General features: G+C 44.8%; 1 protein-coding gene across 1 annotated transcript; it reads left to right on the forward strand.

Moving 5' to 3' along the window:
* Nucleotides 1–6,541: 6,541 nt before the first annotated feature.
* On the forward strand, nt 6,542–17,998 carry LOC311370697 (tripartite motif-containing protein 16-like; the record flags this gene model as incomplete). The annotated part of the gene is made up of 3 exons (XM_084489031.1): nt 6,542–6,680; nt 10,638–11,705; nt 17,450–17,998. Coding segments are annotated over exons 2-3 (1,615 nt in total), but the record flags the coding sequence as incomplete, so codon positions are not given.
* Between the last annotated feature and the right edge of the window lie 46 nt (nt 17,999–18,044).

Raw genomic sequence — 18,044 nt, forward strand, 5'->3', positions numbered from 1 at the left:
ACTAAAGTTGTTCATAATCAAATTCTGAACAAGAATAAGTCAACAATTTTTCAAATGGGGCGTGGCATCGAAGTGGGCGTGGCCCGTGACTAAAATAGCCACAGTTCATAGACGCAATGTTTGATTTGAGCGGGACCAACTCAATGGCCGTTAGGTACCAAAGTTCTAACTGCTCACCAAAAATTAAGTCGATTTAAAAAACAACATGGCCGCCAGAGGCTCAAAATCACTCTGCGGACACCGTAATAGTTATGAATATGAAATTCACAGGACACGTGTAAACTGGTGCCGATAGCTCACATACCAAAATTCGTGTTTCTATTTTTTGTAGCGCCCCCTACAGGAACTTTAAAAAGCAGCCCCTGCGCCACGTTTCACCAATATGTATGAAACTCAGTATTCACGTACAATGTGCCCATACCTACAGAAAAGCCTCTTGGACCCATGCCCCAAACCCCACAGGAAGTCGGCTATTTGCATTTCTAATTTTCACTTTTGGCGGCCATTTTGAATTTTTTTCACTTTTTTGCCTTGTATTTGAATGAACTCCTCCTAGGGAATTTATCGGATCTGCTTCCAAATTGGTCAGTACAGTCATGAAGTGGTGCTGAACCAAAATCGTGCTATTTGTGACTGTACGTTGAAGGGCGTGTCCGTGGCATGCCGTTAAAGTTGGCCATTTTTGAATTCCGTCGCCTTGTATTTGAACTAAATCCTACTAGGGAATTTATCGGATCTGCTTCAAAATTGGTCAGTACAGTCATGAAGTGGTGCTGAACCAAAATCGTGCTATTTGTGATTGTACGTTGAAGGGCGTGTCCGTGGCATGCCGTCAAATTTGGCCATTTTTGAATTCCGTCGACTTATATTAAACTTACTCCTCCTAGGGAATTTATCGGATCTGCTTCAAAATTGGTCAGTACAGTCATGAAGTGGTGCAGAACCAAAATCGTGCTATTTGGGACTGTACGTTGAAGGGCGTGTCTGTGGCGTGATGTCAGAGTTGGCCATTTTGAATGGAATTTTTGCACTTTGTCGCCTTGTATTTAAACTAACTCCTCATAGGGAATTTATCGGATCGTTGATATAGGGTTAATGAACATGTAATTCAGTTAAATGTGGTCTTACATGTTAATGTCAAAACAATCAGTAGGACACCACAGGGCACCTCTGCTTCTACAGATTACATAAATTCGCGAATTTCTTTTAAAACTGCGCTTTTTTAAAACTGCGCGAAGTGATGAACGGGACCTCGTGCCGGCTTGCGGCTGCGTCACGTGCGGTCCTAACATGTGCACATCTTGCCAGCACACATGTTACGACGGCACGTGACGCGGCCGCAAGCCGGCGCGGATTTTTTTTAAAACTGCGCGCAGTGATGAACGGGACCTCTTACCGGCTTGCGGCCGCGTCACGTGCGGTCCTAACATGTGCACATCTTGCCAGCACACATGTTAGGACGGCACGTGACGCGGCCGCAAGCCGGCGCGAGGTCCCGTTCATCACTGCGCGCAGTTTTAATTATATTATAGTATTGTACATTATTATATTATAGTATTAGTACATTATTATATTATGGTATTATTACATTATTATATTATAGTATTAGTACATTATTATATTATAGTATTAGTACATTATTATATTATAGTATTAGTACATTATTATATTATAGTATTAGTGGTCCGTGTACAAAGTATAATTCATTTACAGTTGTTCACGTTGTATAATGAAAAAGGCCAGTTTAGGGGGTAGTTTAGACTACCAGTTTAGCCGTGCAATGCAATTCAGCGCGCCAAAGCGTCAGCTTGTTCCATTATCCAAGTTGTACAATGATATTTGAACAAGGAAGTCGAGAGCCGGAAACAGAGACAGCTCGCCTTCAAAGTAAAGCTCGCCTTAGCAGTAAAAGTCGTGCGTTTTGAAGCGTTAATTTAATTTAAGGAGCGCCAAACATAAATAAACAAATAGCCTAAATAATGAACATAATTCATAACTGTTATACAGTCATATTTCTGCCACTTTCCCACAACTGATTGTGAATAAATTGCCAATGGGCGCCAACACTGGAATTATTATAGAGCGCTGTGATTCATGTATGCATGTAATGATTCATTTATATATTCATCAACTTATTTACTTGATTAAGGCTACTTAATCTGTTACTTTGGGTGAACGTTAAATAAATATTATATATTTTTATTATTTTCAGAAATCACTCCAAACTCCCCACAACAAACAAGTACACAAGCTAAACAATACAAACAGCAACATCAAAACAAACAAAAACAGCAACAAAAACACACAGCCAAAACAGGAAACAAACAAACAAACAAACAAACACAAGAAGAACAAAAACAAAACAAAACAACAACGACAAACGCTACCCAGACATTTACAGAACTGTGTTAATATGTTTCGCAATGGGGCCCCAGACACAGTCAGTCTCCACGGGTGGTGTAACAGTACCCGGATTGCAGCGAAACATTTCTAGGTGTATCCCTGAGACCATTTCCCTCAGCCACCTGGAAAAGCTAGGAGGGTCGGTGGCCTTCCAGTCGTTAAGTATCAACCTTTTTGCCACCAAAGTGCCAAATCTGATGGTCACCTGCATAGGGCGAGGGAGTGAATAGAAAGCTTCGGAGCAACCAAACAATAAAAAACTACATCTGGATCCAGCTGCACATCATAAACATTACTATACCATGAGAAGATCTGTTGCCAAAAAGAAACAATCTTTGGACAGAGCCAAAACATGTGCCCCAGGGTCCCTAGACCTTGGTTGCATCTGTCACAAATATTGGAAACATCAGGATACATTTTACTGAGTTTTACCTTGGAATAGTGTAATCTGTGCATGATTTTATATTGGATCAGCTGCAACCTAGCATTGGTTGAACCTAAATGAATCTTTTCCAACCCTTCCCTCCACACCTCATCGGACAGCTCCGTACCAAGATCTGCCTCCCATGCAGACTTGATATGGTTTGTTGACAGAACTGAAACTTTGGAAAACAATGAAACAAATTTTGAAACAAGGTGTTTAGATCCTGGCTTTTGTTTCATTATAGCAAAAAATGGGTGCTCCATAGGATTTATGTAGTTGTTTACATTTTCTTTAACAAAATGCCTTACTTGTAGATAGCGAAAAAAGTGGGATTGAGGAAGGGAAAAGCTTTCCTTCAACTCATTGAATGAAGCTAAATGATTATGCATATACAAATCTGAGAAGGTAACCAGACCCCTTTGTCTCCAGAATACAAAGGCTTGATCAGACTTAGCTGGAACAAAACTATGGTTAAAACAAATAGGAGAATATTTAGAAAAATCAGGTAGTTTGAGTACCTTCCTAATTTGTTTTAAATTTTTAATTGAATTATACAGCACAAAACTATCCTCAACCGAAGACAAAGGGTAATCTTTCGTGCAAAACAAAAGAGCTGAAAGGGAGCTATTTCTTGCAGCATGTGATTCAAGCTGTAACCACTTAGGTGTATCGCAGTGCTCTCTATGTTGAGGGAGCTGATCCTGCCAGAAAATTAAAGCTCTGGCGTTGGTTGCCCAATAATAATGTTGAAAATTAGGAAGGGCAAAACCACCCTGTTTCTTAGGCTTTTGTAAATGAGCCTTGGAAATACGATGAGTTTTATATCCCCATATAAAAGGCAAAATTATAGAATCAATTTTTTTAAAGAATGACGATGAAAGAAAAATGGGAATATTTTGAAACAAGTACATAAACCTAGGGAGCGTCACCATTTTAATAGCGTTAACCCGCCCTATGAGAGAAAGTGGCAAAGACCTCCAATAATCAATATTTCTCTTAAGCTTCTCAACCTGGACGTCAAAATTATTTTTGATCAAATGTTTAGAGTTTACAGGAATAGACAGGCCCAGGTAAGAGAATTGGTCTTTGGCAATTTCAAAAGGAAGGGATTTAAGAAAAAGAGGATCTAAATTGGAAGTGAGAGGCGTAAGTGAACTTTTCCTCCAATTGATGGAGTATCCGGACATACTACCAAAATAATTAATTAATGAGAGAAGTGGAGGAATGGATGAACAGGGGTCGGACAAAAAAATCAAGCAATCATCCGCGTACAAAGATATTTTACATTCAGTGTTACCAATTGTGATGCCTTTAATGGTGTTAAGCTGTCTTATACTAATAGCCAGGGGTTCAAGTGCAAGGTTAAACAGTAGCGGACTGACACAACAACCCTGTCTAGTCCCACGTCCAAGTTTGAAAGATGATGACCTATTGCCATTAGTGAGAATAGCAGACTTTGGGTGAACGTTAAAGGTTATATAGTGTTGCGACCTGTGATGAGTCTGACTGGTAGAAAGAGTTGATTTACCTTGACGTTATTGCTGGCTCTGTTGTCATGACAATAACGCCACTGGCTATCCGATGTAAAAATCCTTCAAGTTTATTTACCGTTCTCTCTCTTAACTAGGCTACATAAATAAAATTAAAATATATATATTTTTGGTGGATTATCCTCTGGCCTGTATAATAACAAAATTAATGCAGTGGTAAGTAAAGAGCAATACAACAAAATCAGACACGCCATGCACCGTGTGCTTTCGCAACTTTATTTGGGAGGTGACTAGCCTTTATTTAAATAGACTCATTTGTCACGTATTAAGTAGTAATAATCATTATTATTGCTTTTTCATATTTTCATATTTTTCAGACCTTATACATATTTACATCCTGGTTATATATATATATTTATTTATTTATTTATACTTACATCCTGATTCTACTGTACTGTTGTTGCATATTTTGTATTGTAAATAATGTTTGTTGCATTTTCTGACACATACATTAGGCAATACCCCCTAAACTGGCCTTTTTCATTACACAACGTGAACAACTGTAAATGAATTAAACTTTGTACACGGACCAACAAAGCTCATTATCCATTGTCCATCCCTGTACGGAAAAGACGGAGGACATGTGTGAAAGCAGCTTCTGTCTCTCTCTCTCTGTCTGTTTATCTGTCTGTCTGTCTGTCTGTCTGTCTGTCGGTGTCTCGTTGTCTCTCCCTCTGTCTGTCTGTCTGTCTCTCTCTCTCTCTTGTTGTCTCTCTCTATCTTTTTCTGTGGCTGCTTCTCTCACTCTCTCACACACACACACACACACACACACACACGCGCCACGCTCTGTTTCTACTGGTTGAAGAGAAGTGACTAATTTAACACATTAGGTTTCAATCTATTGCAACATTACCTAACGTTGTTTTCTCTATAGTGAGATTGATAAGCGTTACACAGACACACTTCACAATATCACATCATTATAATAAACCAATAACCTAAAGATAGAGTGGGTTTAGAGAAAGATTCAGGGATCCTCAGCGCAGAAGAATGAAGTTCTGGGAAGTCCTGGGAAGTCCAGACAGCCAATCACAGCCTCGGCTACCTTACAGGAACCGCCTCCTCTCTGTGGCGGCCAATCACAGCCCCGAATACCTCACAGGAACCGCCTCCTCTCTGTGACAGCCAATCACAGCCTCGAATACCTCAGCGAAGGTTTCTTCACACACACACACACACACACACACACACACACACACACACACACACACACACACACACTGTTACGTTCACTACGTCACGGGTGTCCAACAGCAACGTAAAGCAGGTGAGGTGAAAGTGGGAGGTCCGCTCACCTGATTGAAGCGCGGGCCCGTCGAGAGTCGAACCAGTAAAATCCCAAAGGGGCGTGTTTGAATCTCGTGCACGGGCATGTTGACTACGGGCACGCGCTATAAACGGGAGCTAGCGCTGGTCTCAGCGCGTTGTCTCGTCAGGAGAGACGCGCCACCGGTAAGCTGCTGTTTGTGTCCATTGAGCCGCGGTTTAAGTTGGTCTGTCTGGTCACGCTCTGTATCCCTGGAAATGTTTGGAGTTGGGGCGTCTTCGCTGTCACACGAGAATACGTCCTGTTTGCGGTGCAGGCTGGGTAATGTAGTTCATCGCACTTTAATTAACACTAATTAATGTTTAATGTGCAATGTGGCTTGTGTGTGGCAGTGCAATGTTTAATGTATATTTAGTGTTTAATGTGCAATGTTGCTTGTGCTGGGAATTGTTGCATATTCAGTTTAAACACGAATTATTTTATACTATATTATATATTATACTATTATTATAACACTAAATACTGACTATTGTAATTTATATTTGTATATTATTCAGAATTGATAGTATATTATGTATGTGGCTATCAATATTGTTGTTTACACCGTAGCCTTTCTATTCTACAGGTTTATAACCTGTTATTTGTGGACTAAAACAACTGCATAAGGAAAATCAAACAAAGCAAATAAAAAACCACAAAGAGTTAAAACAACGTGTCTCCTTCTGGCGCCCCGTTCGGTGGGGAGAATCTTAAAGAACACACACACACACACACACACACACACACACACACACACACACACACACACACACACACACACACACACACACACACACACACACACACACACACACGCACACACACACACGGGGCGTGTGTCCGTGGGGGCGGGGCCAGGAGAGGACGTGATGTTCGCGAAACGAAACTTAAGGTTGACAGAAACCCGACGAGGAGGAAGCAGTTCTCTCCCTCAGCAGAACAACACAACACGTTTTGGGACACACACAGTCTGACCGACAGCAACCGCAACGAGGTGAGTAAAACAACACAACCTCCGCGCCTCTCTCCCCGCGGTGTGACCCCGTACGGACCGGCCCTACAGCGGGTTATGATGTGAACTAGGGGCGCGCTAGGATTGGACAGGCAGCCTGTCAGGCAAACTCACACGCTGACTCCTCACCCTCACCCTAACCCTAACCCTAACCCTCACCCTAACCCTAACCCTCACCCTAAACCTAACCCTCACCCTATCCGCGAAACGGACCCGTGTCGGGGTCCACCTGCACGCCGCGTTGGAGCCGCTACGGAGGCAGATCGCGGACCCTCTCGCCCGCAGCTGCAGCCCGTCGACGGACGCGCAGCGGGTATGAAAGGCGTTGGCCTTGCGTGGGACGCTCCCGAAGTGTATTGTGGGTCCGTCAGTCAAGTTTAACTTCTCAGGCAGCGACGGATCCGTCACCCAATCAGATCGCGTTATGCAAATATACGCAAGTGCACTGTCTTCTTTCAGCTAAGCTTTCTGAAACCTTTTTGTAACCAGAATGCGCTTTCTCTAGACATCACACGGTCATATTAAACATGCAGCCATATTAATCATGCAGTCATATTCCACTGTTCTATTCTTTTTGAGTGAAGTGGGGCACTAAAGGGCCCATGCTACTTTACGGATGCCTTTATATCGGTGTTAGTGGCCCCTAATACAGTATTTGAAGACTCATTCCCGAAATTCATCCTTGGTGCAGAGTTACAGCCACTACGGGCCAGTCCCACAATGAGCTCCACAAACGTTCCTGTAGCTTTAAAGGCTAATGAGGAGGAGAGAGGGGGGTCTTTAATGAAAAGGTTACAATCCCTTCAAATTACCCTAAAAATGATTTGGCCAGAGGATGATGTAGATATGGTAATCTATCCAGTTTCTAAAGCCGATAGGCGCACATTAATCACACATTTAACAGGCATGACATTGGAATGTCTGCAATGTCCCATCCTGAATAGTATGGGCTTAAATTTGTCTCATTAATATCTGTAAACGCACAGATGGTGATCTACAAATATTTTTGATTTGCACACGTGTTTTGCTATCCACAAATACAAATTTATAATTTGTAACTTGTATTTTGGTTTTTACATACTTGTAAATATATTGTGTTTTTGTAAATACACAATTTTCCATTTGTAAAAACAAAAAGCCATTTGCAAAACTCAAAATTCTGCTCGTGAAGTATGACTCAGCATTTGTGGATCATTACTCACGCACGCGCATCTCTTTCCTCACTTACGCATTTTTGAGACATTCTTGTCGAAGATCCGCACAGATCCACAAGCAAATAGCTCGTGATTCACAAATGGCCCGCCCTCCTCAACCAGTAGGTGGCAGTGTTGTTCTATGCATTGATACTGCATTGGTACTTACATGACCAACAGGCTGACAGGCTGTTGGTCATGTTTGATAAAAAAGTACATGAAGTGCTTTGGGGTCAATTCTTCATTTAAACATTAATATTTTTAATGATGCACCAGGTTAGGCAAGGCAACTTTATTTATATAGCACTTTTCATACACAAGGCAGACTCAAAGTGCTTCACATATTAACATTGTCATACAATAAAAAGAAAATAATAGATAAGTAAAATAAAAAAAGAGAGTAAAATAAATAGAAATAAAGGCTAAAGTTAAAAAAGCATTTTAGAAAGTGCAATGTATTTCAGATCAGATCAACAGTCTCTCTGGTATACCCACGTGGTATACCCACTTTCTCTGGGACTCCAACCCGGATTCTAGGACTCTCACCCAGACAGAACTCTGGTCTCAAACCCTTCAAAGTCCATTCAGGTTAGAGTAGGGATGTAACGGTTACCGGTGTAACGGTAAACCGCGATAAAAATGTTGTCAATAACAATTACCGTTTTCATTTCAAATAAAATTATTATCTCGGTGGATAACCGCGCCCGCGGTGTGGAAACCGTGTGCTTAAATCCTTCCCAGCGCTTCATCTGAGCAGTGTTTGGAATAAGGCTGTTTAAAATAACGGCGTTAGGTAACGCTGTTATTTTTTCAGTAACGGGTAATCTAACTAATTTTTCCGTCGTTACAACGCTGTTAGCGTTACTGACAGTTAAATGCGGTGCGTTACTATGAATTGATTGAATAAACTGCGTAATCCGAACGCACCCCTGGCTGCACACACAAACTGCTAGTGAGGACGGAGACCGGGTGGGTTAACAACGAGATAAGTGATTATGATTGGCTAAGGCAGAGTCGTGTTTCATGGTAGCCAATCGGAGGGTGTTTTTACACACATGCCAGGATACGCGTGCCACACGCACACGCAAACACCAAACAGATTCGACAAAGCAGTAGATAGTAGTATATTATAGAGTAATTCAGTTAATAACTCCGTTATATAGGAGTTCAGCGGACGATCAGCGTGGGCTTCCCTCAAGCCTGATGTGCGGGGAAATGAACCAGATCTCAGTTCTCTCTTTCTTAAGTAGTAGTAGTCGTCGTCGTCGTAGTAGTATTTATACACAAGAGTCAAAGTACAAAACAACTCCCGCTATGGGTTGTAGCCGGGCACTGAGCGGGGGAAGAGGAGGAGAGGAGGAGGTCGCTGTCACGGCGATCTGCGGAGGAAGTGTCGGCGGGAGACGGAGAGCGAGTAATTGTTTACATATTGTTCTTTATGTCTTGAATGTTTGGATTAAACCTGCGCTACTGTAAATGTTCCTGATAAATAAGCTGTTTACACGCTGAACCCTTGTTCCTTTGATGTTAAAAGTTGCACTTTTGATAATATAAGTAAATATAATAAACACTTAACTATTTCAGTTTCCGTAGGCCTATCAGTGCTTTCTGAACATATTGAACACACTTTTAAAAATACTGCGATAATACCGAAAACCGGGATAATTTTGGTCACAATAACCGTGAGGTAAAATTTTCATACCGTTACATCCCTAGGTTAGAGGGTTCCCTGTACAATTTACAGCATTAGTTCTGTGAGAATTTATAAAACGGGTGGCTTAAATCAAGCAATCTGATTGGTTCCCAACTGTTCTATATTGCGTGTATACCGTTCAGTTTACAGAGTTCAGTATCACTCCGCGCCTAACTTGAACTGTTGTTTATTTATATATAAAAGCAATAGCATAGTTGACTGAAGCCTAAAAATATGTTGATTGATGGAGAGGGTGGAAATGTTGTAAAGCAATAGGCACACGGTGAGTGAACTGCTCGATAGTAGGCTAAATTGCCGGCGAACCAAGCTACCGTCTCTAGCCTTCTCTCTGAAGGACGCTACCATGTGTTGTATAGCAACCGCCGTACACTTTGCAGCCAGGAGGGACTACTTTTTTGTATTCGTTAAAAAAATGCTTTTCAGACTTTCTCACTTTTTCAAAATTGAGGGTGTCTATGACTTTCATTTTGCAATACTTATGAAAGCAGTAGATCACTTCAGTCAGTGAAATATGCTTATTAGATCAAATCTGCAATTAATCGATTACGGACGTCATGACTATTTGAATAACTTCCAATGTTGTGGTTTTGTGTCATTTGGATACGTTGTATTTGAACCTCTAGTTTGTTTTCAGGGACAGAAAAAGTGCTTCCATGTTAAAAGTGAAAGTGTAGCGTTGTGACACTCTGCTGTTTCAACTGGGCAGAAGTCTGAGACTTCTCACCCTATGCAAACGTTGTTTTTGGACACAAACTTATCCCATATTTTAGACAATAATTGATATAAATGTACTTTGAGAATGTATAAATCCTTTAATTTAAATTAAACTAAATAATCAGACAAACATTGTAAGGTGAGTCCAAAATATTGACCCCTCATCCTCAGTGAAGCTGTCCTGTCTGCAGGACTTCATGTTGTACCTCCTATTGGATGAAGATTTCTGCTTGAAACAACAAAATATATAACGTATAAAGCACTTGCATTTGAACGAGTTCAAACTGTTATTTTACTATTGTTATCCATGTTTTCTAGGAATGGCCTCTGCTACTTCCTGGTCTGAAGAGGACTTCTCCTGTTCCATCTGTCTGGATGTGTTCAACAGCCCTGTAACCACGCCATGTGGACACAGCTTCTGCAGAATCTGTATTTCAACGTTCTGGGATGACCAAGTCCAGTACAAATGTCCTGTTTGCAACAAGCTGTTCCACACAAGACCTGATTTACAGGTCAATACCTTCATATCAGGGATGGTTGATCGGTTTAGAAGTTCTGTACGAGTCAAAGAGCAGCCTTGTGTTGGACCAGGAGAAGTTCCCTGTGACGTCTGTACTGGGACCCAGCTGAAGGCCGTGAAGTCCTGCCTGACGTGTTTTACCTCTTACTGCCACACCCACCTGGAGCCTCATCAGAGAGTCGCAAGCCTGAAGAAACATCTGCTGGTCGAGCCTATGGACCGTCTGGAGGACAGGGTGTGTAAGAAACACGACCGACTCCTGGAGCTCTTCTGCCAGACTGAACAGGTGTGTGTGTGTCTGTTCTGCACAGAGGGTGACCACAAGTCCCATCCTGTTGTACCTCTAAAGGAGGAATATGGAGTGAAGACGACCCAGCTGGCGAAGATAGAGGCTGAAGTTCAGCAGATGATCCAGGAGAGACAACGAAAGATTAAGGACATCAGAGACACAGTGGGACGTAGCAAAGCAGACGCAGACAAAGAGATAGCCGATGGTGTGCAGGTCTTCACTGCTCTGAAGCGCTCTGTTGAAAAGTGCCAGGATGATCACAACCAAACGGTTAAAGAGAAACTGAAATCCACAGAGACAGAAGCTGAAGGCCTCATCAAAGAGCTGGAGCAGGAGATAGAAGATCTGACCGATAGAAGATCAGAGGTGAAGCAGCTCTCATACACTGAAGACCACCTCCATCTCCTCCAGACCTTCAGATCCCTGAAGGATCCTCCACCCACCAGGGACTGGACGACTGTGGAGGTCCGTCCTCCGTCATACGTTGGGACCTTGAGGAGAGCCCTGGATCAGCTGAAGGAGACACTGAACATGGAGATGAAGAAGCTGCCTGACCTGGAACCAGATTTAAAGAAGTGTAAGTGTTTGTTTAGTTTGATTCATCATTTTGTTTATTTTTACGATGTGCGTGCGTTGTCAGATCAGAAGGGTAGGGAGAGGACAGAGAGGCAGTGGATCGGTGGGAGGTAGTAGGCAAGAAATGCAACCCTTATTCAATCAAACAGAGCCTATGCTGCTATCAACCAACGAGGCTGTTTAGGCTTTTAACTATACGTGTCCTACTGTTAATAATAATAATAATAATTCATGAAGTTTATATAGCGCTTCAGTGACCCAAAGAAGCTTACATTTTGGAAGACATAAAAAACACGAAAAGGGTGATGACAGTCAGGGGGACAAGGGCAGTGGTAGGGATGAAGGTGGTTATGGGTAGGGGAGGTCGTAGGCTTGGGAAAAGAGAGAGGTTTTTAGAGTGGATTTGAATGTGGGAAGTGAGGGAGAGTCGCGGACAGGTTGGGGAAGAGAGTTCCATAGTCGGGGGGCTGCCCTGGAGAAGGCTCTGTCACCGAATGTTTTCAGTTTGGAGGGTGGTACGGTTAGAGTGAGAGTGGAGGAGGATCGGAGGGCTCGGGAGGGGCGATGGGGGATGAGGAGGTCAGACAGGTAGGGCGGGGCCAGGTGGTGGAGAGCTTTGAAAGTCAGCAGGAGTATTTTGAAACTGATACGTTGTTTGATGGGGAGCCAGTGGAGAGTGTGGAGAACGGGAGTGATGTGCTCACGGGACCGGGTGTGAGTGAGGAGGCGAGCAGCAGAGTTTTGGACCATTTGGAGTCTATGGAGGGAATGAGAGGTGATGCCAGTGAGGAGGGAGTTGCAGTAGTCAAGACGGGAGGAGATGAAGGCGTGGATAAGGGATTCAGCAGCAGGGGGGGGGGAGAGGCAGTGTCTGATTTTGGCGATGCGGCGGAGGTGAAAGTAGGAGGTCTTGACAATGGAGCTGACATGGGGATCGAAGGAGAGGGTGAGGTCCAGGATAACACCAAGATTGCGTGCCAGGGGGGAGTGATGGTCGAGGCGTCTATGGTGAGTGAGATGGGTCCAGTTTTATTGAGAGTGGATTTGGTGCCTATGAGAGGAGCTCTGTTTTGTCACTGTTAAGTTTGAGAAAGTTGTGGGTCAGCCATGTTTTTATTGTAGAGATGCAGGTTTCGATGTGGGTGAGGGGAGGGTTTTGGGTGGTTTTGGTACTGATGTAGATGTGAGTGTCATCTGCGTAACAGTGGAAGTCGAGATTGAGTTTGCGGATGATGTGACCAAGGGGGAAGAGGTAGCAGATGAAAAGAAGGGGGCCGAGGACTGAGCCCTGAGGGACCCCCTGCATGACAGGAGAGAGGGTGGACGTGTGGCCAGAGAGGGAGACGAACTGTTGCCTGTCGGTGAGGTAGGAGGTGAGCCAGTCGAGTGCGGTGCCCTCAACACCCTGTTGGCGCAGCCTTTTGAGGAGGATGGAATGGTGTACAGTATCAAAGGCTGCACTGAGGTCTAGGAAAAGCAGGATGTTGAGGGCACCGCAGTCTGCAGAGGTGAGGAGATCATTGATTACTTTGACAAGGGCAGTTTCGGTGCTGTGAAGCGGGCGGAAGCCAGACTGGAGGGGTTCATAGAGGTTGTTTGACTGGAGGGGTTCATAGAGGTTGTTTGACTGGAGGGGTTCATAGAGGTTGTTTGACTGGAGGGGTTCATAGAGGTTGTTTGACTGGAGGGGTTCATAGAGGTTGTTTGACTGGAGGGGTTCATAGAGGTTGTTTGACTGGAGGTGGGTGTGGAGTTGGGCGGCGACAATGCGATCCAGAGTTTTGGAGAGGAACGGCAGGTTGGAGATGGGGCAGTAGTTGGAGAGGTTGGCTGGATCATGGGTGGGCTTTTTGAGGATGGGGGTGATGGAGGCAAGTTTGTAGACAGAGGGAACATGACCAAGGGATAGGGACTGATTGAAGAGGGTGGTGAGGTGGGGGGTGAGGACAGGGAGGCAAGCCTTGGTTAGAGTCGTTGGGAGGGGGTCGAGAGAGCAGGTGGTTGTCTTGGACGCAGTGATAATGTCCAAAATGTGGAAGGAGTCAACAGGGGAGAAGGCAGTGAAAGAAGGGAAGGGTGGGTGGTCAGGGAGGGGGGGGGGGATAGGAATGGTGGGGGTGGAGGAGTTACTAACGGCGGCAGTCAGGGAGCTGTTGATTTGGGAGATTTTATGGTTAAAGGCGAGGAGGAAAGTGTTACAGAGGTCAGGTGAGGAGGGTGGATTAATGTCCGGCGGCTGGAGCAGTTTGTTGACGGTGGAGAACAGGATGCGGGGGTTCCGGTTGGTGCTGTTGATGAGGGTGGAGAAGTGGGCGGATTTAGCAGCATGGAGAGCGTCACGGTAGGAGGAGATGTGATGTTTGTAGGCTTCGGCGTGAACGGTGAGGCGGGTTCGCTTGCATAATCGCTCGAGTTGGCGGCCAGTCTGTTTCATGGTGCGGAGTTCCGGGGTGTAACAGGGGGCGGAGTTAGTGAATGAGACAGAGGAAGTCTTCCAGGGGGAAAGGGAGTCAGAAAGGATGGAGTTGAGCATGATGGCATAGTCGTCAGGGGAAGAGGGGGCAGAGTCAGGGGGGAAGGCAGAGGATATGAGCTGGGAGAGTGAGAGTGGGTTGACTGATTTGATGTTGCGGTAGGAAATGGAGAGCTTTTTGGGATTATGGGGTGAGGGTAGAGGAGCGGAGAAGAGGATGCAGAGATGATCAGACAGTGGGAAGGGGAGAGGATGGGGGTTAGATACGGGTAGGGAGGCGGAGCAGACTATGTCGAGGATATGGCCTTTGGTATGGGTGGGGATGTCAATGTGTTTGGTGAGGTGGAAACAGGCGAGAAGGGAGAGGAAGTCAGATGTCAGTGGGGCGGTCGGCTTGTCCGTGTGGATGTTGAAGTCACCGGTAAGTAGGAGGCGGGAAGAGAGAGAGGACGCAATGGTGAGGAGTTCAGACAGTTCAGAGAGAAAAGATGGGTGTGGCTGCAGAGGACGGTAGATTAGAACAGTGGTGACAGAGTTGGGGAGGGAGAAGGCAAGGTGTTCAAAGGATGAGATAGATGGGAGGTTGAGGTTCAGTTCAGTGATGGACAGGGATTGTTTATGAAGAACGCCAACGCCTCCCCCTCGGCCAGAGAGGCGGGGTTTGGCAATGTAACTGTAATTGGAAGGAGTGGCTTGATTGAGAGCGTATAAGTCCAGGGGCTGTTGCCATGTTTCACAGAGGAGGAGCAGATCCATGTTATTGTCCAGTAGCAGTTCAGATATAACGGCTGATTTGTTGGAGAGGGAGCGACAGTTCAGCAGTGCGAGGGAGATGGATGGGGGGGCAGGTGAGGGGGAACGGAGGTTAGTGAGGTTGGCAGTACGGCAGGTGGGGGTGACGGGGGGGTCGAGAGTTAGTCCAGAGTGAGGGGATGGGTGAGCCATGGGGGAGGTGTTGGTTGCGAGAGGGGCCAGAACCTGGATGGATGTAGCGGCGTCGGCGGAGGATTCCGGCTGTGCTGGCTGCAGGGGCAGCAGCAGCAGAGAGACGATGGTTATTGTTGAGGCGGTGAAGGTCAGCGGCGGTGTAGCTGAGTGGGCCAGAAGTTGGTGGAGTAGAGGAGAGAGTCCTAAGAGTCTGGAGTAGCAGGAGTGATAATCCAAGGTGGAGACGAGACATGACGGCGGATGAAAGAAGGCCGGGTAGTATATTGGTGGTGGCTAGTAGCTGATTGGCTAGAAGCAGGGAGGCAGTGAGTTGTGTGTTGTTGTGTAAGACTTGCGTGGATTTCTGACTAAAACTTTGCGGACGCCAAAATCTGGAAAGCTGATGCACACAAAAAAATCTGGATGTATCAATCCTTGCGTAAGCACGATTTCACACAGATTCTCTTTGTACATCCCAATTAACGTGAAATTGAGCGCACATGCACGAGCCCGTCTCTCCACCCATTTCCATCTCCACCCGTCTCCTCCCTCATTTAATATGCTAATTCGTATAAATAAACCTGCAGTAGTGCGCTCGTTAGGAGAAAGGAGAAAATGGAGAAAAGAAGAAAAAATAACTTTAGTGAATGCGAGGTGGAGGTGCTGATTTCGGAGGTAGAGGCCAGAAATAAGATCTTGTTTGGCTCTCTTTCCTCCGGAATCAGCACCAAAAGCAAAAAACTGGCGTGGGAAAACGTTGCCAGGTCGATCAATGAGGTTGGGGCTGAAAGCCGAACTGTGGCTGACATTTAAAAAAGTGGTCGGACAACGTCCACTATTGTAGTCCACTATTGTAGTCCACTATTGTAGTCCACTATTGTAGTCCATTGTTGTAGTCCATGAGGGAGAGAGAGAGGCCGTTTCTCAATTTGCGTTCTCGTCTGTACTTGTGTACTTTGCGTTCTCGTGAAACGTCATCAGTCGTAGCCCAAGTACTGTTCCAATTCCAAGTACGCATCAAGTCAAGTACAGTCGTAAAACCTGTGTGTGTTCTCCATGCGTTCTTAAACTGGCCGTTCCACCGAGGACGCATCGGAGGTGACTTGTGTGGACTTGGACCGTTAAATATCCTAGGATGCATTTCGCATTCCCATGTTTTAAAATATTAGTATGTAAGCTATAATAATAGGCTATATATAGGAACATTTGACATATATAACAAAAATGTAGGCCTATTCATTCAAAATATTGACATACTATTTTAAAATTAAAGAGGCTGGGGTTTTGTTTAATATAATTTGTTTTTATTGTATAAGTCGCTGATAGAGGAAACCCATCACAACGGCAACGAAAATCTTGGTCGGATCCATCCGATCGTGTGTGTGTGTGTGTGTGTGTGTGTGTGTGTGTGTGTGTGTGTGTGTTCTAATCTGTGTCAATTGTCGCTCATTCGTTATTATTATTATAGCAATAGTCTACTCTCCAACTACATAGCCAGTTAGGCACGCGCATCTGTACCCTACATATAAAAAGTTGTGTGAATAGCTTATACACACGATAAGCATATCTTTTCATTTATATTCATTGAAAATATTGACATACTATTTTAAAATGAAAGAGGCTGGGGTTTAGTTTTATATCATTAGTTTAAATTGTTCAGTAGTATATGCCTACATGAGGCCGTAAAGCAGTTAACAGAGCTGATTAACGGTGGTGGTGACGTCACAGGTGCGTACTCGCGTCCTCGGAAGTCTGTACTTGGAAGTCTGGACTTGCCAAGTACGCACTTCCAAGTCCGCGAGTCCGTAGTTTGCGTACTTGGTATTGAGAAACGGCCAGAGACTAACAAAGACCACACTACCCTCCACCACGTGACTTTAACCAGACTCCTCCAGAGTGCTGTGATGTCCACTGATTGCTCAACGAGCAACAGCTGAGGCAAACGGCTAGAGTGAGACCAACTGAAAACTAATCCGGAGTGAAACTAAAACTGTGATTCTGAAAAAAGTATAAATGATATCGAAATTCTGATGAAATACTATCGAAGATACAAATGTGTAGATTTGTTTAATAGTTTGAGTGATGGTAAACGGTTGAATTTTGACCAAGTTATGATGTCTGAAGTGTTGAAGAGGGTGTGTGTGTGTGTGTGTGTGTGTGTGTGTGTGTGTGTGTGTGTGTGTGTGTGTGTGTGTGTGTGTGTGTGTGTGTGTGTCTGAGCGTCCTCGGATTTAGCATCCTAGCATATCTAAGATGTCAATGCTTCCAGCAGTACTAGTGATGATGATGATGATGATGAAGATGCAGAAGGGTTCAGTAGCTCATCATGTCTTGTTCTCCGTCAGATGCCTGTGAACTCACACTGGACCCAAACACAGCCCACAGACAACTCTCTCTGTCTGAGGACAACAGAAAGGTGACGCTGGTCAGAGAGGACCAGTCGTATCCGGATCACCCAGAGAGATTTGACTCCCAGTACCAGGTGTTGTGTAGAGAGGCTCTGACTGGCCGCTGTTACTGGGAGGTAGAGTGGGAAGGAGGTGTTGATATAGGAGTGACATACAGAGGAATCACAAGGAGAGGAGGGGGTTATGACAGCCTGCTTGGAGGGGAGAACGAGTCCTGGAGTCTTGTTTGTGATGATGTTGGTTACTCTGCCTGGTACAACAATAGACAGACAGACATACATCTCCCCCCCGCTGGCTCTACCAGAGTAGGAGTGTATCTGGACCGGCCTGCTGGCACTCTGTCCTTCTACAGAGTGTCCCCAGGTGGAGGAGGGTCCTCAGACACACTGACACACATCCACACCTTCAGGACCTCCTTCACCCAGGAGGACCTCCTCCCTGGGTTTAGGGTAGGGGTGGTTGGGGACGGGGACTCACTGTCTCTGTGTGAGTTATAGTCTCTCTCTCTCTCTCTCTCTCTCTCTCTCTCTCT

The sequence above is a fragment of the Micromesistius poutassou genome, assembly GCF_964030765.1.
Source record: "Micromesistius poutassou genome assembly, contig: SCAFFOLD_4383, whole genome shotgun sequence".
Taxonomy (NCBI): domain Eukaryota; kingdom Metazoa; phylum Chordata; class Actinopteri; order Gadiformes; family Gadidae; genus Micromesistius; species Micromesistius poutassou.